Source organism: Amblyraja radiata, chromosome 3 (genome assembly GCF_010909765.2).
Source record: "Amblyraja radiata isolate CabotCenter1 chromosome 3, sAmbRad1.1.pri, whole genome shotgun sequence".
Classification (NCBI taxonomy): Eukaryota; Metazoa; Chordata; class Chondrichthyes; order Rajiformes; family Rajidae; genus Amblyraja; species Amblyraja radiata.
This window is the reverse complement of record NC_045958.1, coordinates 93,228,370-93,252,044: the sequence shown is the minus strand read 5'-3', so window position 1 is coordinate 93,252,044 and position 23,675 is coordinate 93,228,370. Positions and strand designations below refer to the sequence as shown.

General features: G+C 46.5%; 1 protein-coding gene across 4 annotated transcripts in view; it reads left to right on the top strand.

Annotated features, from left to right (window-relative positions):
* The first annotated feature begins 2,116 nt into the window (after window positions 1-2,116).
* dok7 (docking protein 7) overlaps window positions 2,117-23,675 on the top strand; it is a 66,464-nt gene continuing 44,905 nt past the window's right edge. For 3 of the 4 annotated variants that reach the window (XM_033018336.1, XM_033018334.1, XM_033018333.1), the window contains exons 1-3: window positions 2,117-2,290; window positions 2,416-2,461; window positions 13,751-13,981. In XM_033018336.1, coding sequence (XP_032874227.1) covers window positions 2,237-2,290; window positions 2,416-2,461; window positions 13,751-13,981 — 331 coding nt within the window. In that variant the 5' untranslated portion in view covers window positions 2,117-2,236. Of the gene's footprint in view, window positions 2,291-2,415; window positions 2,462-9,550; window positions 9,624-13,750; window positions 13,982-23,675 lie in introns of those variants that run through there. The other variant, XM_033018335.1, reaches the window with a different exon arrangement.

Here is a 23,675-nt window from a genome sequence, read left to right as displayed (position 1 = left end):
GCCCAGAACGTTATCGAAACGGTCGGGATACTCTATCAGGGGGTCCATGGGGGCCTGCAGCAGGTGGATGTCGCGGTGAAAAGAGACCAATCCAAAGTCCTGGCATGCACGGGCGCCCAGCAGGGTGACGTTATCAGAGTCCAGCAGGAGGAAAGTGAGGGGCCGAGAGGTCTCGAGAACTGTACAGATAACCGTGGCCTTCCCCACGGCGACCAGAATACCTCCCCCATAGGCATGAAGGCGGGAGTCATCGGGAGTCACCCTCTCCCCCGAGCTTATCTGCTTGAAGAGGCGAACAGACATAACATTGGCAAAAGCACCAGTATCGACCTTCGCAGGGAAGGAGTGTCCATTCACAGTAACATGTACAGAGGGATCCGTTATCAATGCAGGTGCACTCAAAAGCGAAAACACAGTTGAATCACCATGGGAGGAACTCGTATCAGAATCAGGGAGTTCAAGCTGGTACTGGGAACCAGGCGCGCTATCACAGTCCGCAAGGTTGTTTAGACTCCTTCTAGGAGCAGGGACAGGTTTCCCACGAGAACGACAGGCTGCAGAAAAATGGTTAAGCTTCCCGCAGGAATTGCAAGTTTTACCCAGCGCTGGGCAAACGTTGAACTGGTGTGAAGAGAAATTACAATTTGGGCAGCGACGAGGGGTGACCTTAGCGGGTGCAGAGGGGGTGAACCGGCGAGGCGGGCTATTGATCCGCCGGCGGCCAATGGTACCGGTGAAATTGATGTCCTGGGATGCCGGGTGAGATACGGAGCCAACAGCAGAGGCCATACGAGCTGAATGCATGGCATCCTTTAGCGATAGGTCGGGCTTCATTAGGAGCTCTTCACGCAGCTTAGAGTTTAGGAGACCGTTGACCAGGACGTCCCTGATCATTTCGTCCATTGTAATCGCTTCAAGGCGGCACCGCCGAGCCATATGTCGCAAAGAGGCAATGAAAGCGTCAATGTGCTCACCTGGAACCTGACGCCTTGTGAAGAACTTGAAACGCTCAATAATGTTATTGGTGGGTATGTCGCATAGGGCAGTGAATTTGGTTATGAGACATACCGGGTCATAGCGGTCTTCCGGAGGGACGAACTCGAACGACGCATAATGTTCCATAGCCTCCGGACCAGCCAGGTTGAGGAGTAGGTGAGCCTGTACCACAGGAGTGGCACCAGGATGAGCGATAGCGATGTAGTGTTCATAGTCGCGCTGGAAGACAGTCCAGCGGTGCACGATGTCCGCGTCAAAAACGAGCTTGTCGGGACGACGGCACGAGTTAGCCATAGTAAAATGTTAAGGTGGGGACACAACTGGGAGAAACAAATAATAAAATAAAGCCGATAAACAGGAGACGCAAGTCTACCGCGCTGACACCATGTAAAAAGGACTTGTTCGACACACAAAGTCTCTTACTAAGTATCTTTATTAAAGGCACTACACACATTATGCTCTAGCTGTCCGTGGTCATCACTGGAGCTAGAGAGCGAGCTAGAGGCGGGGAAGCTACAATTATACAGGAGACAATGGGGAGTGGTTAGTAGTGGTGAGGTCACTATGTTAAAGGAGCATGCACTGATCTACAAAAATGCCATTACCTTTATTCACTGCCTACTGTACCTGCATGCTTACTTTCAGTGACTGTTGTACAAGGACACCCAGGTCTCGTTGCACCTTCCCTTTTCCTATTCTGATACCATTCTGTTCTTGCCTTCTGTTCTTGCCATCAAAGTGGATAACGTCCCATTTGTACACATTATACTGCATCTACCATGCATCTGCCTACTCACCCAACCTATCCAAGTCACCCTGCAGCCTCAAAGCATCCACCTCGCAGCTGACACTGCCACCCAGCACTGTGTCATCCGCAAACTTGGAGACGTGAGTGTACAAGGAGTAAAAAAGGGGCTGAGAATGCATCCTTGCGGAGCACCAGTGTTGAGGATTAACGTGGAGGATGATTTATCACCCTCCATGGTGTTATTCTGAATACAATTCATTTTAGGAAAAACATTTTTTAAATTACATAATTGGGAGGTTTTCTCCTTTAAGGAGAGTGCTCTCTCTCCCACGTGTTGGTGGGGAGGGGGAGGGTGGAGCACTTCTGGGGGGAAGAGGTGTCAGTCTACGCTGGCTCCACTGCGGACTGGCCGGCGTTGAGGGATCTCGGCTCAGCGAGCTATTTTTGAAAGTGACCCTGATAGTTTGCAGCTGTTTACGACCATGACTGAAGATGACGGATTCAGTTGTCGCGGAAGGCCAAGCCAGACTGAGGGACGGGAAAAAGGTTTGTGGAGCTCGGGAGTGGCGGAAAATAACGTTGTTGCTGTCGGTCGGTTTGTGGAATGAAAGGACATGTGCCGGTCTGTGGTGTTAACTCAACGTTGTCTTTTATTTTGTATGAACCTCCAGTGGAAAAATAGATGGCTGGTGCTTCGAAAACCTTCCCCTGTTGCAGGTACAGTAATGTCTGCTCTTTTACCCACTCACTGTATCTGGGGTAAATCAAACCAGGAAAGCTGTGGAAATCATAACCAGGGGATAGTGATTTAGTTTAGTTTAGTTTAGTTTATTGTCACGTGTACCGAGGTACAGTGAAAAGCTTTTTGTTGCGTGCTAACCAGTCAGCGGAAAGACAAAACATGATTACAATCGAACTGTCCACAGTGCACAGATTCAGGATAAAGGGAATGATGTTTTTTGCAAGATAAACTCCAGTGAAGTCTGATTAAAGATAGTCCGAGAGTCTCCAATAAGGTCGATAGTAACTGAGGATCACGCTCTAATTGTTGATAGAGTGGTTCAGTTGCCCGAACTCAGTGGGCCGATGGAACTGTATCCACGCTGTATCACTGAACTAAACTAAACTAATACTAATCCCAATATTCACTCTTTTGAGTCATTGAATCTGAAGAAGGGTCCAATCTTCACAAGCCAAAGTCGTGCAGGATTGTAGTTTAGTTTAGTTTACTTTATTGCCACGTGTACATTTTGTTGCGTGCTATCCAGTCAGCGGAAAGTCTATACTTGATTCGTAAATATAAGATCAATACATGTTTACAATCAAGTCATCCACAGTGTACAGATACAGGATAAAGGTTTGTGGAGCTCAGGAGTGGCGGAAGACTTTGTGCAAGATAAAGTCCAGTAAAGTCCGATTAAAGATAGCTCGAGGGTCTCCAATAAGGTAGATGGTAGCTCAGGACCACTCTTTAGTTGGTGATAGGATAGTTCAGTTGCCTGATAACAGCTGGGACGAAACCCTGAATTTGGAGATGGGAGGGAAATATTTAATAGGAATCTGAGGGGCAAATCTTTTCATGCAGAGGGTGGTGGGCATATGGATTGAGTTGCTCAGAGGAGGTAGTTAGGGCAGCATTAAAAAAGCATTTGGACAGGAACATGGGTAGTGTCATACGGTGAGGAAACAGGCCATTCGGTCCAACATTCGGTCCACTGACCAACATGCCCCATTTACACCAGTCCCACCTGCCATCATTAGGCCCATATCCATCTAAACCTTTCCTATCCATGTACCTGTCTAATTGTTTTCTATAGACTGTGGATCAGTTCTTGTGGTCTGGCGGGTAGCCAATGTAAGCCCACTTTTTAAGAAAGGAGGGGGAGAGCAAACAGGGAATAATAGACCAGTCAGCCTTACATCTATACTGGGGAAGATGATTAAGTTGATTATTAAAGATGTAATAGCAGCCAGGGGACGAAATAGCTGTCAAAACATGTTGGAGACACAATTTCTTCACACACACACACACAAGCACACGCACGCGCATGCACCGCACGCACGCTTCGTCTGACCCGAATCGTGGGGCTTCACCATCGGGAGCCTCGATCGCCTCGACGCAGCAATTTGACCACGCGGCAGTGGAAGAACCCGTGGATGATTTTCAGCCGCGCTGGGCGATGAAAGGCCCCATTAACGGGCCGCTCTATGATCTTTGCTCCACCAGGACGTGTCCCTCCTCCAATCACCACGCTTTATCCTCAGTCCTACCCCCACTACTTCCGCCTCTGACTGACGCCTCCCTCCTCCAATCATTGCGCTGAATCATCATGTCCCGCCCCTGCACCTGCTGACTGACGTCTCTCTCGTCCAATCGGCGCCCTTGATCATCAGTCCCACCCCCACTGTTTTGCGGAAAGTGGAGATTTTTAATAGATTTTTTTTTCACTGAATTTCAAAATCTGAATTACAAAACATGGGGGGATTGTCCCCCTCCTCTCAAAACATGCAGCACATTTGGAAAGCAGTGACAGGATCGGTCAAAGTCAGCATGGGTTTATGAAGGGGAAATCATGCTTGACTAATCTTCTGGAATTTTTTGAGGATGTAACAAGTAGAATGGATAAAGGAGAGCCAGTGGATGTGGGGTATCTGGACTTTCAAAAAGCCTTTGACAAGTCCCACACAAGAGATTAGTGTGCAAAATTAGAGCACATGGTATTGGGGGGAGGATATTGACATGGATGGAGAACTGGTTGAAGCAAAGAATAGGAATTAATGGGTCTTCTTCAGAATGGCAGGCAGTGACTTGTGGGGTGCCGCAAGGCTCAGTGCTGGGACCCCAGTTATTTACGATATATATTAACGATTCAGACGAGGGAATTAAATGTAACATCTCCAAGTTTGCGGATGACACAAAGCTGGGTGGCAGTGTGAGCTGCGAGGAGGATGCTATGAGGCTGAAGGGTGACTTGGATAGGTTGGGTGAGTGGGCAGGTGCATGGCAGATGCAGTATAATGTGGATAAATTGAATACATTTTATTTGCCAAGTATGTATACATACAAGGAATTTGCCTTGGTGCTTTGCTCGCAAGTAACAACATGATATACAGTAAGCAATTAAGAATAAAACATGATAATTTAAACATGTGATGAATGAAATAAAATAATGTGAGGTCATCCACGGTGGCAAGAACAGGAAGGCAGATTATTATCTGAATGGTGTCGGATGAGGAAAAGGGGAGATGCAACGGGACCTGGGTGTCCTTGTACATCAGTCACTGAAAGTAAGCATGCAGGTACAACAGGCAGTGAAGAAAGCAAATGGCATGTTGTCCTTCATAGTGAGAGGATTTGAGTATAGGAACAAGGAGCACCTATTGCAGTTATACAGGGCCCTGGTGAAACGACACCTGGAGTATTATGTGCCGTTTTGATTTCCTAATTTGAGGAAGGACATTCTTGCTATTGAGGGAGTGCAGCATAGGTACACCAGTTTAATTCCCGGGATGGCGGGACTGACATATGATGAAAGAATGGGTCAACTGGGTTTTTATTTACTGGAATTTAGAAGGATATAGAAACATATAAAATTCTTAAGGGATTGGACACGCTAGATGCACGAAAAATGTTCCCGATGTTGGGGGAGTCCACAACCAGGGGTCACAGTTTAAAAATAAGGGGTAGTCTGATATCACACACGTTTCTATCTCTTCTCTATTCTCTCTCTCATTTTTATTGTTAAAATTTAAATAATAAGAAGCTGTACACGAATTTTAACATGCCAATATATACTAGGTACCTACAATAAATATTATTGTACTTCTAATTTAAAAAAAAAAAAAAAAAAAAATATATATAAAAAGAATAAGGGGTAGGCCATTTAGGACTGAGATGAGGAAAAGCTTTTACACCCAGAGAGTTGTGAATATGTGGCATTCTCTGCCACAGCAGGCCATTTTGCTGGACGTTTTCAAGAGAGAGATAGATTTAGCTCTTAAGGCTAATGGAATCAAGGGATATGGGAAAAAGCAGGAATGGGGTACTGATTGTCAGCCATGATCATATTGAATGGCGGTGCTGGCTCGAAGGGCCAAATGGCCTTCTCCTACACCTATTTTCTATGTTTCTTTGTTGCTGAATGTTGTGAAAGTACCTGCCTCAACTACCTCCTATGGCAGCTCATTCCATATACCCACCACCCTTTGTGTAAAAAACGTTTCCCCTCGGGTTTCTATTAAATCTTTTCCCACTCATCTTAAAGCTAGGAAGTTTTTAGAAGGATATTTTAGTTTAGAGATACAGCACAGAAACAGGCCCTTCAGCCTACCGAGTCCACACTGACCAGCGATCCCTGCACAATAACACTACCCGATACACACTAGGAACAATTACATTTGTTTAAAATATGAAGCCAATTAACCTACAAACCTGTGCGTCTTTGAAGTGTGGGAGGAAGTTCTTGGAGACTGTGGGACGAAGATCTCGGAGAAAACCCACGCAGGTCACGGGGAGAACGTACAAACTCCATACCTGTAGTCAGGGTCGAACCCGGGTCTCTGGCGCTGTAAGATAGTAGCTCTACCGTGACAATAGACAATAGGTGCAGGTGTAGGCCATTCGGCCCTTCGAGCCAGCACCACTATTCAATGTGATCATGGCTGATCATCCACAAATGCAGCATTTCTGGAGAACATGGGTAGGCGATCCTGACCTCAGGTGCTGTCTGTGCGGAGTTTGCATGTTCTCCCTATGACTGCGTAGGTTTCTCTGGGTGCTCCGGTTTCCTCACACATCCCAAAGATATGCGGGTTTGCAGGTTAATTGACCCTCTGTAAAATTGCCCCTCGTGTGCAAGGAGTGGATGAGAAAGTGGGATAATATAGAGCTGGTGTGAACGGGTGATTATCAGCCCAGACTCAGTGGGCCGAAGGGCCTGTTTCCATGCTGTATCTCTAAACTAAATTAAACTAAATTGATAATTTGTTGTATATTTAGTTTTTGTTGTTGCAGTCTCAAGAAAGATCCCGACCTAAAATGTTGTTTGTCTATTCCCTCCAGTACATTGCGGGGACAGAGTTGTGTTTGATTTGGTGGAGGGGAGGGGGGTTCTAACCTACACCCCCACCCCCTCCCCACTGCCCCCCATGTTTTTCAGGGAATTTAATTGAATACATTTTATTAGCCAAGTATGTACACATACAAGGAGTTTGCCTTGGTGCTTTGCTCGTAATTAACACGATATGCAGTAGACAATTAAAAATAAAACATTTTAAATTAAACATGTTTAGAATGAAATAAAATACCAGAGCAAAAGGAGGCTCCAGACTTTTGGCTGTTGAGCAGAGCTACTGCTCGTGGAAAAAAAGCTGTTTTTATGTCTGGCTGTGGCAGCTTTGACAGTCCGGAGTCGCCTTCTAGAGGGAAGTGCTTCAAAGAGTTTGTGGTCAGGTTGAGAGGGGTCAGAGATGATCTTTCCCACTGGCTTCCTGGCCCTTGCAGTGTACAGTTGGTGAATGGGGGGAAGGTTGCAGCCAACAACCTTCTTGGCTGATCGAACAATACGCTGCAGCTCCGGATGTCATGCCTGGTGGGCTGAGCCAAACCAGACCATTACGGAGAAGGTGAGGACAGACTCTACGATGGCAGTATAAAACTGGACCATCGTTGCCTGTAGCAGATTGTGTTTTCTCAGCTGCCGCAGGAAGTACATCCTCTGTTGTGCCTTTTTGACTGTGGAGTCGATGGTTGCCCCGCATTTAAGGTCCTTGGAGATGATGGTTCCCAGGAACTTAAATGACTCCAGAGATGTGATTGTGGTGTTGTTGATGGTGAGTGGGGTGAGGGGAGGGGGAGCTCTCCTAAAGTCTACAATCAATTCCACTGTCTTAAGAGCATTGCACTCCAGGTTGTTTCGATGGCACCAGGACGCTAGCTGTGACACTTCCTGTCTGTAGGCAGATCCTCCCCATCCTGGATCAGTCCAATCAGGGTTGTGTCATCCGCAAACTTGAAAAGCTTGACAGAGGAGTCTGTGGAGGTGCAGTCATTGGTGTAGAGGGAGTAAAGGAGAGGGGAAAGTACGCAGTGTTGTGGAGCTCCTATGCTGAGGGTCTGCGGGTCTGAGATGTGCTTTCCCAGCCGCACATGCTGCTTCCTGCCTGTCAGGAGGTTGGTGATCCACTGAAGGGGTTCAGGCACAGTCAACTGGCACAATGGTGTTGAATGCAGAGCTAAAATCCACAAACAAAATCCTTGCCGTCTAGGTGCTGGAGGATGAAGTGCAGGCCTAGGTTGACTGCGTCACCCACTCATCTATTGGCCCGATATGCAAACTGCAGAGGGTCCAGCAGGGGGTTTGTGATATTTTTCAGCTTGGCCAGCACAAGTCTTTCGAGGGTCTTCATGATTATAGAGGTCAGTGCGACAGGCCTGTAGTCATTAAGACCAGTAATCCTTGGCTTTTAGGGTACGGGAGCAGTAGTGGAGACTTTGAAGCAGGCAGGGACAGTGCAGGTTTGCAGGGATCAATTGAAAATGCCCGTGTAGACTGGTGCCAGTTGTTCGGCACAGAGCTTGATTTCTCTGAAAGAATCTTTACTAAATTAAATTAGAAGGAAATGGAAGAGAAATAGACCTGGGATTTGATTGATCTATTGCCCACAACAGGATATAGTGAATATAGAGATTCTCGGACTGATCTGTTGGGTTGCCTCAGGTATCCTTCATGGCACCTTTAATAATGGTGAGACAGGTAAAATGTGCAGTTTAGTTTATTATTGTCACGTGCACCAAGGTACAATGAAAATACATTCTTGCCGTAGAGGGAGTACAGAGAAGGTTCACCAGACTGATTCCAAGGATGTCAGGACTTTCATATGAAGAAAGACTGGATAGACTCGGCTTGTACTCGCTAGAATTTAGAAGATTGAGGGGGGATCTTATAGAAACTTACAAAATTCTTAAGGGGTTGGACAGGCTAGATGCAGGAAGATTGTTCCCGATGTTGGGGAAATCCAGAACAAGGGGTCACAGTTTAAGGATAAGGGAAAAATCTTTTAGGACCGAGATGAGAAAAACATTTTTCACACAGAGAGTGGTGAATCTGTGGAATTCTCTGCCGCAGAAGGTAGTTGAGGGCAGTTCTTTGGCTATATTTAAGAGGGAGTTAGATGTGGCCCTTGTGGCTAAAGGGATCAGGGGGTATGGAGAGAAGGCAGGTACAGGATACTGAGTTGGATGATCAGCCATGATCAGCTATTGAATGGCGGTGCAGGCTCGAAGGGCCGAATGGCCTACTCCTGCACCTATTTTCTATGTTTCTATGTAAAAGTGTTTTTGTTGTTTAATTGTAATTGGAAAGACAATACGTGATTACAATCAAACCGCCCACAGGATAAAGGGAATAATGTTTAATGCAATAAAGTCCGATACAAGCAAGTCCGAGGGACTCCAATGAGGTAGATGGTAGGTCAGGACCGCTCTCTCGTTGGTGTTAGGATGGTCAGTTGCCTGATAACAGCTGGGAACATACTGTCCCTGAATCTGGAGGTGAACGTTTTCACATTCAGTACTTTTTATCCGATGGGAGAGGGGAGAAGAGGGAGTGACCGGGGTGAGACTGATCCTTGATTCTGCTGCTGGTCTTTGTGAGGCAGAGTGAGGTGTAAATAGAGTCAATGGAAGGGAGGTTGGTTTGCGTGATGGTTGATGGGAAGAAGCTGTTCTTGAATCTGGAGGTCACGGTTCTGATACTACTGTACCTTCTCCCCGATGGTAGCAGTGTGATGATACGTGGCCAGGGTGGTGTGGGTCTCTGATGATGCTGGCTGTATTTTTGATACACCTCTTCCTATAGATCCCTGCGATGGTGAAGAGGTCAGTACCCGTGATGAACCGGGCAGTGTTCACCGCTCTCTGCAGCCTCTTTCACTTGTTGTATGAGCTTTAATGCGGAGACCTTTATTCTGCACTTTGTCTTTTGTACTTGAGTTTGGTTTAAAGGTACAGCACGGAAACAGGCCCTTCGGCCCACTGAGGCCACGCTGGCCAGTGATCACCCGTACACTAGCACTATTCTACATAAGAGAGACAATTTACAGAAGCCAATTAAACTACAGACCTGCACGTCTTTGGAACGTGGGAGGAAACCGGAGCCCCCGGAGAAAACCCACGCAGTGGGGAGAACATGCAAACTCCGTACAGACAGCACCCGTAGTCAGGATTGAACCTGGGTCTCTGGCGCTGTAAGGCAGCAGCTCTACCGCTGCACCACCGTGCCACCCGGATTGGATTGGGTTGATTGTGTTTACGTACAGTATTACCTGATTTGATTTTCTGAAGCCGGTCGTGAAGCAACCTGTCAGAATGCTCTCCACTGTCAACTTGTAGAAGCTCAATCGAGTGTTCGGTGATTTGCCGAATCTCCTCAAAATTCTTAGGAAGCTCAGTTCAGTTTATTTTTTCGTTTTGTTTAGTTTATTGTCACCTGTACCTAGTGAAAAGTTTTTGTTGCGTGCTAACTAGTCAGCAGAAAGACTATACGTGATTACAATCGATCCATTTACAGTGTATAGAGAAAAGTGGAGTGTAGTACAGAAGTTGGTGAACTTTCTTTGTGATTGCATCAACGTGCTGGGCCCGGGACAGACTATACACGCCAGGAAGTTGAAGCTGTTGACTCTCTCCCACCAATGAAGATAGATGTATTGTCCATCACCTTTCTCTTTCTGAAGTCAGTCGTCAGCCTCTTGTCTAGACACAAAAAACTGGAGTAACTCAGCAGGGACAGGCAGCATCTCTGGAGAGAAGGAATGGGAGATGTTTCGGGCCGAGACCCTTCTTCATCCACTTGGTCTTGTTGCTGGTGAGAGGAAGACTGTTGTTCTGGCACCATTCAACTGGATGCTTGATCTCCCTCCTGTGCTCTCACCCGTCATTAGCTGTTATTCATCCAACGATGGTGGTACTATCGATGAATTAAAGGATGGCGTTGGGACTCTGTCCGGATACACAGGGCGGCACGGTGGCACAGCGCCAAAGACCCGGGTTTGATCCTGACTACGAGCGGTGTCTGCACACAGTTTGTACCTTCTCCCCATGACCGCGTGAGTCTTCTCCGGGTGCTCCGGCTTCCTCCCACACTCCAAAGACGTGCGGGTTAGTAGGTTAATTGAATTCAGTAACAATTATAAAATTGCCCCAAGTGTGTGCAGGATAGTGCTAGTGTATGGGGTGATCGCTGGTCGGTGCGGACTCGGTGGGCCAAAGGACCTGTTTCCACTGTATCTGTAAAGTCTAGTTTTGGGGATAGAGGGAGTGGAGCAGGGGGGGTGAGCACAGCCCAGGTGCCTCTGTGCTGATGGTCATCAAGGAGGAGGTATTGTTGACAAACCCTAACCCTCATGTGGTCTGCTGTCTGTTGCACAAGAACCCAGGAGACAACAGAATATAGACGTTGGGAGGTCATGTTACAGTTGTACAAGACATTTAAAGTACTGTGCTCAGTTTTGGTCACCTGTTATAGGAAAGCTGTTGTTAAGCTGGAAAGGGTGAAGGGAGGATTGATGAGGATGTACAGAGGAGGGCCTAAGCTGCAGGGAGGGACTGAGCAGGGTAGGACTTTATTCCTTAGAGCGCAGGAGGATGAGGGGTGATCATATAGAGGTGCACAAGATCATGTGAGGAATAGATCAGGTAAATGCACAGTCTTACCCTGAGTAGAGGAATCGAGAACCAGAGGACATAGGTTTAAGGTGAGGGGGGAACGTTTTTGCACAAAAGGTGGGAGGTTTATTGATGAGCTGCCAGAGGAAGTAGTTGAGGCAAGTTCTATCATAACATTTAAGAAACATTTGGACAGGTACATGGATGGGATCGGTTGAGTGGGATATGGGCCAAATGCGGGACTAGTGTAGATGGGGCATGTTAGTCGGTGTGTGCAAGTGGGCCGAAGGGCCTGTATGCACACGGTATGACTATAAATAGGAGCAGGAGTAAGCCACTTGGCCCCTCAAGCCTGCCCTGCTGTTCACTGCAATCATGGCTGATCTGCCCAGGCTTCATCTCCACATCTGTACCACTTCCCCACAATCCTTAATTACCTGATTTTAGTTTAGTTTAGTTCAGAGATACAGTGTGGAAACAGGCCCTTTCGGCCCACCGCGCCCACCAGCGATCCCCCCATATTAACGCTATCCTATACCCACTAGGGACAATTTTTACATTTACCAAGCTCATTAACCTACATACCTGTACGTCTTTGGAGCGTGGGAGGAAACCAAAGATCTTGGAGAAAACCCACGCAGGTCACGGGGAGAACGTACAAACTCTGTACGTCGGCACCTGAGTCTCCGGCGCTGCATTGGCTGTAAGGCAGCAACTCTACCGCTGTGCCACCATGCCACCCTTTCAGAAATTCTTTCCGGGGCTGGGAATTCCAGAGATTCTTCACCTTGTGTGAGCAGAGATTCCTACTCATAAGGTTTAGGTTTATTGTAACGAGGTACAGTGAAAAGCTTTGCTCTGCACGCTCCCCAATCAAATCATGTAATGCTATACCTAAATACAATCAAACCAAACTCAAGTACAATACATAGAGCAAAGGGTATAGAATAGAGTTCTCAGCATTGCAGTGAGGGTGGGTGGTACAGGGTGGGTGAGGGTGGGGTTGGGTGGAGGAGGGGGGGCAGTGGGTGGGGGAGGTGGGGGTGGGCGGAGGAGGGGGAGCGGTGGGGGTGGGTGGAGGAGGGGGGAAGGCAAGAAAAGGCCTGAACAAATCAGGTTCGGCAACAGATGAGCTCAGGAAGGGTGGAGCCATAACGGCCCAGTGTGATAACAAGAGGGATACAAGGATGTGAAGCGCTCCTCCTGCCTAAGGTCATCTGTTGCCTTGTGTGGGTGTTGTGTGTAGTGTGGGTGGCACACACTCTGTGTGTGTGGGGGGGGGGGGAGGACTGGGGTCTAGTGGCTCCACAAGGATTTATCTTCGAGGTTTCAGCGTTTGTGTGAAGAGCAGGTGAGGCAGAGCTGCAGCACTGAGGGGAACGTGTGAATGGATTAGGGATCTTTGAAGCTGCTGCTTTTGCAGCTGTTTGTGTGGCAGCTGTTCTCCTGGTTAGAGCGGGGCAGGGGAGAGCAACTCCTGTCAGTCAGTCTGGGAGGAGGGAGACTGGAGGGGAGGGGGTGAGAGAGAATGAGAAGAGGGAGAGGAGGGTGAGAGTGTGGGGGAGAGAGGCAGAGAGCAAGAGAGAGGGATAGAGAGAGAGCAAGCGGGACAGGGGAATGGGGAGAGAATGGAGAGAGAGAGGATGGGGGAAGGCTGGAGGAGGAGAGAGGGAATGGAGAGAGAGAGAGAGAGAGAGAGGGATGGGGAAGGCTGGAGGGAGGTGGAGAGAGCGAGAATGGAGAGAGGGAGAGATATAACGGGGAGAGACTGGGGTGTAGAGGGGAGGATGGGAAGGGAGAGAGAATGAAGCACACATAGAAAATAGGTGCAGGAGTAGGCCATTCAGCCCTTCATATTGAGAGAGTGTAAACATCTGGGGACAATTTTACCTACAAACCTGTCCATGTTTGGAGCACCCAGAGAAAACCCACACGGTCATGGGAAGAACAGATAAACTCTGTACAGACAGCACCCTTAGTCAGGATCGAACCGTATCTCTGGCGTGTAACTCTACCACTGCTGCCCCAACTTTTGTGTAAAGCAGCAACTGCGGTTCCATGTTTATGCAAACACTTGACCTTTCAAACCTCTAGTTTCTCTCTCCCCTGACTCTCAGTCTGAAGAAGGGTCTCGACCAGAAACGTCACCCATCCGTGTTCTCCAGAGACGCTGCCTGACCCGCTGAGTTCCTCCAGCACTGTGTCTATCTTGTCCAGAGATGCTGCCTGACCCGTTGAGTTACTCCAGCAATGTGTGTCTAACACTGTTGACCCGTTGAGCCACAGAGTTTTATTGCCTGCCATTGATTGCGTACCTCTTTGTGAATGCTTGCTTTCAGATTGCTTGCTCATGCTGGTGTTCAAAGACAAGTGTGAGAAGAGCAAGGGGCACAAGGAGAGGAGCAGCCTGACTCTGGAGGATATATGTGGCCTTGAACCCGGCCTCTCGCTTGAAGGCGTGAGTCACATCCTCGCTATCATCTGTCTGGGACAAACTGTGCTGCTGGCCTTTGAGAACAAGGAGACCATGTGTGCCTGGGACATTCGCACTCGCTACAGCCTTGGAGAAGGTAACTCTCTCTCAACCCCAGTCTTTAAAGCCCTGTCCCATGGTACGAGTTCATTCCAACAGTTCTCCCAAGTTTGCCCTGATTCGAACTCGGAGATTTACGGTAATGGCCTCTCGTCGGTACTCGGGGCTCTCGTGGACATTTTTCATCATGTTGAATAATCTTCACGAGTCTTCCCGTGCTTACCTGCCATTAGCGAGTCTTCCCGAGTACCTGCCGTTCACGTGACGAGCCGGTAAGAGACGTCCCCGAGCTCCAACGCACCCGCTATGTTCATTCTCCGTGCTTACCACGAGTTCGATTTTTTTTAAACTCAGGAGAGCTCTTGGAATGAACTCGTACCGTGGGACAGGGCTATTAGTCAGTGGGTGGTGAATCTGTGGAATCCATTCTCACAGAAGGCTGTGGAAGCCAAGTCAGTGGATATTTTTAAGGCAGTGATAGATAGATTGTAGATTGTCAGAGGTTATGGAGAGAAGGCTCAAAGACACAGAGAACTGGAGGAACTCAGCAGGCTACGGGGAGAAGGTAGGAGAATGCGGTTAGAAGGGAGAAATAGATCAGCCAAGATTGAATGGCGGAGTAGACTTGATGGGCTAGGTCTAGTTGTGGATGCCATACTGAGGGAGAGCTGAATGAGGGGAATAAATCGGGTAAATGCCCGAATCCTCAGGTTCCTATTAAATCTTTCCCCCTCACCTTAAACCTACATCCTCTGGTTCTCGATTCCTCTGCTCTGGGCAAAAGATTCCATCCATTCCTCTCATGATCTTATACACCTCTATAAGATCACCCCTCATCCTCCTGTGCTCCAAGGAATGAAGTCCTAGCCTGCTCAACCTCTCCCTACAGATACTTGAGGGAGAATAAGTTTTAGGGCTTTGGGGACAAAGTGGGAAAATAGAAGTGAGGGGATTATTCCACAAGAGGTTGGGATAGACTTGCTCCTGTGCCTTTAAAAAATCTATGAATCTGTAGTTCTAGCTCTCCCTCTGGCTCTTTGAGGAGATTTTCTCACTGATGGTCAGTAAAGACAGAAAGGTGGATCAGCGGTAGAGTTGGCGAGAGAGCCGAGTTCGATCCTGACCACGGGTTCTGTCTGAACGGAGTTTGCATGTTCTTCCCATGACCACGTGGGTGTTCTCCGGGTGCTCCGGTTTCTTCCTGCACTCCAAAGACGTGCAGGTTTTATTTGTAGTTTAGAAACATAGAAACATAGAAATTAGGTGCAGGAGTAGGCCATTCGGCCCTTCGAGCCTGCACCGCCATTCAATATGATCATGGCTGATCATCCAACTCAGTATCCCGTACCTGCCTTCTCTCCATACCCTCTGATCCCCTTAGCCACAAGGGCCACATCTAACTCCCTCTTAAATATAGCCAATGAACTGGCCTCGACTACCCTCTGTGGCAGGGAGTTCCAGAGATTCACCACTCTCTGTGTGAAAAAAGTTATTCTCATCTCGGTTTTAAAGGATTTCCCCCTTATCCTTATGCTGTGACCCCTTGTCCTGGACTTCCCCAACATCGGGAGCAATCTTCCTGCATCTAGCCTGTCCAACCCCTTAAGAATTTTGTAAGTTTCTATAAGATCCCCTCTCAATCTCCTAAATTCTAGAGAGTATAAACCAAGTCTATCCAGTCTTTCTTCATAAGACAGTCCTGACATCCCAGGAATCAGTCTGGTGAACCTTCTCTGCACTCCCTCTATGGCAATAATGTCCTTCCTCAGATTTGGAGACCAAAACTGTACGCAATACTCCAGGTGTGGTCTCACCAAGACCCTGTACAACTGCAGTAGAACCTCCCTGCTCCTATACTCAAATCCTTTTGCTATGAAAGCTAACATACCATTCGCTTTCTTCACTGCATGCTGCACCTGCATGCCTACTTTCAATGACTGGTGTACCATGACACCCAGGTCTCGCTGCATCTCCCCTTTTCCTAGTCGGCCACCATTTAGATAATAGTCTGCTTTCCTGTTTTTGCCACCAAAATGGAGAACCTCACATTTATCCACATTATACTGCATCTGCCAAACATTTGCCCACTCACCCAGCCTATCCAAGTCACCTTGCAGTCTCCTAGCATCCTCCTCACAGCTAACACTGCCCCCCAGCTTAGTGTCATCCGCAAACTTGGAGATATTGCCTTCAATTCCCTCATCCAGATCATTAATATATATTGTAAATAGCTGGGGTCCCAGCACTGAGCCTTGCGGTACCCCACTAGTCACTGCCTGCCATTGTGAAAAGGACCCGTTTACTCCTACTCTTTGCTTCCTGTTTGCCAGCCAGTTCTCTATCCACATCAATACTGAACCCCCAATGCCGTGTGCTTTAAGTTTGTAAACTAATCTCTTATGTGGGACCTTGTCGAAAGCCTTCTCGAAGTCCAGATACACCACATCCACTGGTTCTCCCCTATCCACGCTACTAGTTACATCCTCGAAAAATTCTATAAGATTCGTCAGACATGATTTACCTTTTGTAAATCCATGCTGACTTTGTCCAATGATTTCACCACTTTCCAAATGTGCTGCTATCCCATCTTTAATAACTGACTCTAGCAGTTTCCCCACTACCGATGTTAGACTAACTGGTCTGTAATTCCCCGTTTTCTCTCTCCCTCCCTTCTTAAAAAGTGGGGTTACGTTTGCTACCCGCCAATCCTCAGGAACTACTCCAGAATCTAAAGAGTTTTGAAAGATTATTACTAATGCATCCACTATTTCTGGAGCTACTTCCTTAAGTACTCTGGGATGCAGCCTATCTGGCCCTGGGGATTTATCGGCCTTTAATCCATTTAATTTACCCAACACCACTTCCCGGCTAACCTGGATTTCACTCAATTCCTCCAACTCCTTTGACCCGCGATCCCCTGCTATTTCCGGCAGATTATTTATGTCTTCCTTAGTGAAGACGGAACCAAAGTAGTTATTCAATTGGTCCGCCATATCCTTGTTCCCCATGATCAACTCACCTGTTTCTGACTGCAAGGGACCTACATTTGTTTTAACTAATCTCTTTCTTTTCACATATCTATAAAAACTTTTGCAGTCAGTTTTTATGTTCCCTGCCAGTTTTCTTTCATAATCTATTTTTCCTTTCCTAATTAAGCCCTTTGCCCTCCTCTGCTGGTCTCTGAATTTCTCCCAGTCCTCCGGTATGCTGCTTTTTCTGGCTAATTTGTACGCATCATCCTTCGCTTTGATACTATCCCTGATTTCCCTTGTTATCCACGGATGCACTACCTTCCCTGATTTATTCTTTTGCCAAACTGGGATGAACAATTTTTGTAGTTCATCCATGCAGTCTTTAAATGTCTTCCATTGCATATCCACCGTCAACCCTTTTAGAATTAATTGCCAGTCAATCTTGGCCAATTCACGTCTCATACCCTCAAAGTTACCTTTCTTTAAGTTCAGAACCATTGTTTCTGAATTAACAATGTCACTCTCCATCCTAATGAAGAACTCAACCATATTATGGTCACTCTTGCCCAAGGGGGCACGTACAACAAGACTGCTAACTAACCCTTCCTCATTACTCAATACCCAGTCTAAAATAGCCTGCTCTCTCGTTGGTTCCTCTACATGTTGATTTAGATAACTATCCCGCATACATTCCAAAAAATCCTCTTCCTCAGCACCCCTGCCAATTTGATTCACCCAATCTATATGTAGATTGAAGTCACCCATTATAACGGTTTTGCCTTTGTCGCACGCATTTCTAATTTCCTGTTTGATACCATCTCCAACTTCACTACTACTGTTAGGTGGCCTGTACACAACACCCACCAGCGTTTTCTGCCCCTTAGTGTTTCGCAGCTCTACCCATACCGATTCCACTTCCTGCAAACTAATGTCCTTCCTTTCCTTTTTTTTTATTTTTTTATTTTTTTTTTATTAGAAGTACGGTAAATTACAATAACACACAACACATATATCTTAATACATTTTTTGTACCGCTTCATTTTTTTTTTTTAAAGCTTTAAGAAAAAGATAGAAGTAAGGAAAGTAAAGAAGGTGCGCAAGAGTTGTGAAGTGCAAGAGAGTGTTGGGAAAAGAAAGCCCCTTAGAAAAGAAGTTAGAGAAGGAAGTAAAGTAAGAAAGTAGACCCTAGAAAAGAAAGAAAAAGAAATTAAGGACAACCGCTCTATTATAACATTAAACTCCGCAGAAAGACTACCAACCAAGTCTGTTTTTGTTGTTTTACCTCCCAATGCCAGGTCCTGATACCATTTATTTATTTATTTATTTTTAAAATTACTATTGCACCTCATGCTTGTAATAGGTCCATAAACGTAGACCACGTCTTTTGGAATTGGTTTGCTTTACCTGCTAAGAGGAATTTCATCTCTTCCAGATGTAATGTTTCAAACATATTTGATGTCCACATTTTTATTGTTGGTGTGGGCGCATTTTTCCAGAATTTAAGTATGAGCTTTTTTCCCATTATTAGCCCGTAATTGAGTAAATTCTTCTGATACACGTTTAATTCAGGGATACCTTCCGATATCCCAAAAATGATCCATTCTGGTTTTGGTACCAGTTTTATTTTAATTAATTTTGAAAAAATATCAAATATTCCATGCCAGAATTTTTGGATTTTTGTACAAAAAACAAAAGAGTGCGCTATGGTAGCTTCTTGACACAGACATTTATCACAGATTGGTGAAACATTAGGAAAGATTTGATTTTGTCCTTCCTTTCCATTGCGTTAATCTCCTCTCTAATCAGCAACGCTACCCCACCTCCTTTTCCTTTCTCTCTATCCCTCCTGAATATTGAATATCCCTGGATGTTCAGCTCCCAGCCTTGGTCACCCTGGAGCCATGTCTCCGTGATCCCAACTATATCATAGTCATTAATAGCTATCAGTTTAATGCTGATTGGGGCACCTTTAGTTTAGTTCCATGCTGTATCCGTCAATTCAATCAATCGATGAACAATGAAGGGAGCAATAAATGGATCGATTCATTGAAAGTGAGCCTTTGACCCACAAAGTCCATGCCAGCCATCAGACTACCTGTTCACTCTGGTTCTATGTTACTCCACTTTCTCATCCACTCCCTACACACTAGGGGGCAATTTACATTGTTGATTGATTGTAATGACTGAAAGAAACAGCATGAAACTAAACTAACGGTGCCCCAATCAATTTACAGAATCAACGAACAAATCCACACGTCTTTGGGACGTGCGAGGAGTTTAGAAGAATGATGGGGGACCTCATTGAAACGTACAGAATAGTGAAAGGCCTGGATAGAGTGGATGTACAGAGGATGTTTCCACAAATGAGAGAGTCTAGGACAAGAGGTCACAAGAGGTCACAACCTCAGAATTAAAGGACGTTCTTTTAGGAAGGAGATGAGGAGAAATTTATTTAGTCAGAAGGTGGTGAATCTGTGGAATTCTTTGCTACAGAAGGCTGTGGAAGCCAAGTCAGTGGATATTTTTAAGGCAGAGATCGATAGATTCTTGATTAGTACAGGTGTCAGAGGTTATAGGGAGAAGGCAGGCAAATGGGGTTGAGAGGGAGATATAGATCACCCATAATTGAATGGTGGAGTAGACTCGATGGGCCGAATGGCCTAATCCTCCTCCTATTCCTTATGACCTTAAACTGGAGCACCCGGAAGAAACCCATGGGGAACGCACAAACTCCACACAGACAGCACCCGTGGTCAGGATAGAACATAGGTCTCTGGTGCTGTGAGGCAGCAACTCTAGGTTTAGAGGGATATAGGGTGGTGGGTGTGGAACGAGCTGCCAGAGGAGGTAGTTGAGGCAGGTGCTAATATAATGTATGAGAGACATTTAGGCAGGTACATGGATAGGATAGGCTTATAGGGATATGGGCCAAATGCAGACAGGTGGGGCTAGTGTAGTTGGGGCATGTTGGTCGGTGTGGGTAAGTTGGGCCGAAGGGCCTGTTTTCACACTGTATGACTCTATGACTATGACTGTACCAGCTGAGCCACTGTGCTGCCCTCCCTGCATGGTGCGCCACCAGGCTTCCTAACGTCGATAAGTAGCTCCTTCATCTTGCTGGCACGGAGGGAGAAGTTGTTGTCCTTTGCGTGAATGAGTATGTAGGGAGTGGCTACGAAACCTTTATGCGCAGGGACTATCACAACGTTTAACAAACATTTGGATGGGTACATAGATAGGATAGGATAGGTTTAGAGGAATATGGGCCAAATGCAGGCAGTTGGGACTTGTATAGATGGGGCCTGTTGGTCGGCGTGGGCAAGTTGGGCCTAAGGGCTGTTTCTGACCCTATTACTCTATGGGATGACCTAGAACGAGAGTGATCCGACGGTCAGTATGGACTCGGTGACCGAAGTGTCTGTTTTCATGCTGAATCTCTAAACTAGATCTAGTTATCGCTCTCTTAATTGTCGATTTTGATTGATTATTAAATTGACTGAAATATACAGTACAGAAACAGGCCCTTTGGCCCACCGAGTCCACTCAGACCATCAATCACCCAGTAGAGCAAGGGGAAGATACAGAGTGCAGAATATAGTTCTCAGCATTGTAGCGCATCAGTTCCAGAGACAAAGTTAAATTCTGCAATGGGATAGAGGTCAATTGGACTGAATCTTAGGACCATAAATCTTAGATCAGAAGTCTGTTAACTTTGGGGAAGAAGTCGTTCCTGTGTCTGGTGGTGCGCGCTTTCAAGGTTCTGTACCTTCTGCCGAATAGGAGCAAAGAGAAACAATGGCCGAGGTGGGACAGGCCTTTGACTATCTTGGCTGCTTTCATGAGGCAGTGTGAAGTGTAGATGGTGTCAATAGTGGGGTCTGTGTGATGAACTGGGCTGCATCCAAAACTCTCTGCAACTTCTTGTGGTCTTGGGCAGAGCTGTTCTCAAACCAAGCTGTGATGCAACCTGACAGTATGCTCTCTACGGTGCATCTGTGGAAATTTGTAAGAGTCCCTGGAAACAGGCTGAATTTCCTGAGGAAGTAGAGGCTTTCTTGGGAGTCACTTCAGTGTGGTTGGTCCATGATAGATCGTTGGTAATATTTATGCCAAGGAACTTGAAGCACTCAACCATTTCCACTTTCGCACCGTTGTTGCTGTTTGGGGAATGTAGTCCACCATGCTTCCTGATGGCGATAACTAGCTCCTTCATCTTATTGGCATTGAAGAAGATTGTTGCCCTGACAGCATGTCGCTTAGTTCTCTATCTCCTTCCTGTACTCCATCTCGTCATTGTCCGTGATCTAGCCCACCATCGCGGTGTCATCTGCAAACTTGTCGATAAAGTTAGAGCTTTCATCCTTGAGAATTATTGTAGGACAGGTGTTACCTATCCTTACTGAGTGTAGACACGATAGTCCGTTGTTCTTAATCAACAGTAAACATTGTCCTTTGTGGCAAAAGAGAGTTAAAGGTGCTTTTGCAAAATGCATATGGTCCCTGAACAGTGTTTAGTGACCCAATGAATCAGTCTGAAGAAGGGTCCCGACCTGAAAAACATCACCTATCCATGTTCTCCAGAGATGCTGCCGGACCCACTGAGTTACTCCAGCACTCGGGGGCGGCATGGTGATGGGTGGGATAACAGAACTAGTGTACAGCTGAGTACTGTGAGGCACAGACTTGGTGGGCTGAAGGGCCTGTTTCCATGTTTTATCTCTAAACTCAACTAAACACTTTGTTTAGTTTATTAATGACAGGTACAATGAAAAGCTTTTTTTTGTTAGGGTGTTATTCAGTTAGCGTAAAGAGTATACGTGTTTACAATCAAGCAGGCACGGAAATCGCTATCAAAATATGGAGGGGACCGGGGGACACAATTTCTTGCCGGCTGCGCGTGCGCGCACACACACACACACACACGCGCACGCGAGGCTTCGGAGGCTCAATCCAGCGCTAAATGCAGCTCAACTCTGCCTGTCTCGCCGGGTTAACCTACAGCCCTGCCTGGGCTGATGGGACCCCAGCGCTGCTTCTCCGCGCTGGCTGTAAACCTGGGCCATATTTCCCGCAAGCCCAGGCAGGGCTGTAGGTTAACCTGGCGGGACAGGCAGAGTTGAGCTGGGTTTTGGGCTGCTTCTCTGCGCTGGCTGTGGGCTTGGGGCACAGCTCCCGTCTGACTCCTGACCTATCCGGCCACCCGTAAGGAGGGTGGGGGGGCACGGGTGGGGACGGGAAAGCGCCGGAGAGTCGGGATCGATCCTGGCTGCGGATGAAGCGCAGGTCTGTACCGAGAGTGTTTTGGCACATCTCCCTCCTCCAATCACTGCGCTCTATCCTCAGTCCCACCCCCCTACTTCCGCCTCTGACCGACACCTCCCTCCTCCAATGATCGCGCTGAATCATCATGCCCCGCCCCCATTGCCTGCTGACCGACGTCTCTCTCGTCCAATCGGCGCTCTCGATCAGCAGTCCCACCCCCACTGTCTCGCGGAAAGCGGTGATTTCACCGGGTTTTTAAATCCGGATTACAAAAAATGGGGGGGGGGATCATCCCCCACCTCTCAAAACAGGGGGGGGGGGACGTGTTCCCCCTGCCCCCCTCCCGGGATTTCCGCCCCTGCAATCAAGCCATACACCGTGTATAGCAATGTTACAAAATTTTGAGATTTTAAAAATCAAGTCTGCAATTTATCCCATCAGATAAAGCATAAAAAGAAGTTTAATTTGACACCTAATTCACTTTCATATCTCAAGTATTTAAAAGGTTATGGCCATTTTCATACTCGGAAATTAGCATCTTGTTCCCTATTGATTTTCTATGGACATAACAAAAAAGCTGTGATCGTGGACAGTCAAAAGCCCATAACTTTCTTAAAAATTAAGAGAACTGAATGAAATTTTCAGTTATCATAGATTGAAGCATTCTGAAACAAATATAAAATAATCTTATTTGGATGACCTGAAATTAAAGCATATAATTAGTTAGTTACCCAATTGTAGCTAATTTCAGACTTCAATTACTAGATCTAAACATCTATCCATTTCTTAATAAATGATTAACATTTTTAAATAGCCTAAGTGTCCAAATAATATTCACAAATAATTCACAATAAAACATGATTTTTAAATCTCATTTACATTAATTTATAGGCCAAATGGAAGGAATTTAGTGTTCAATTGCTGTAAATTAAAGTCCATTTAAATCAGCTTTCTAGTGGGATCCTGTGAATGCGCTGGTTTAGAACGTTCACATTGCGCTAGATTTGTGACCTCAAATGCCCAGAAAAATACTGCGGGATATAATGGGGCCCAAATTAGCTACTCGCAACATTAAACTTTGTATAAAGGGATCTTAAGAAGCCCTTTTTAACGTAAAAATAAACAGCCTACCTTCCGTTTTCCCCTGTATGAGATCCGACCCGTTGTCGGCGGTCGGGGGTTTAGAGGTTAATTTTTAACCTACTATAACAAGTAAAGAAAACCCTTAAAACTAAAAATAGCTCCAGCTACGGAATCTTCCAGCGATTTTTCGTTAATAATTAACTAGGCTGAAAAACCTCGATTTGAACAACCTAGGGAAAATCGCGTTTTAAACCCGCTCCCCTCTAAATGGCGCCAAAATCGCGCACACGGGCTGGGACAGATTTTCAGCGACGCTTCAGGTAGGCTTTGCAACATACCTACAGTGTACTGATGCAGGATAAAGGGAATAATGTTCAGTGCAAGATAAAATGCAATAAAGTCTGATTAAAGATG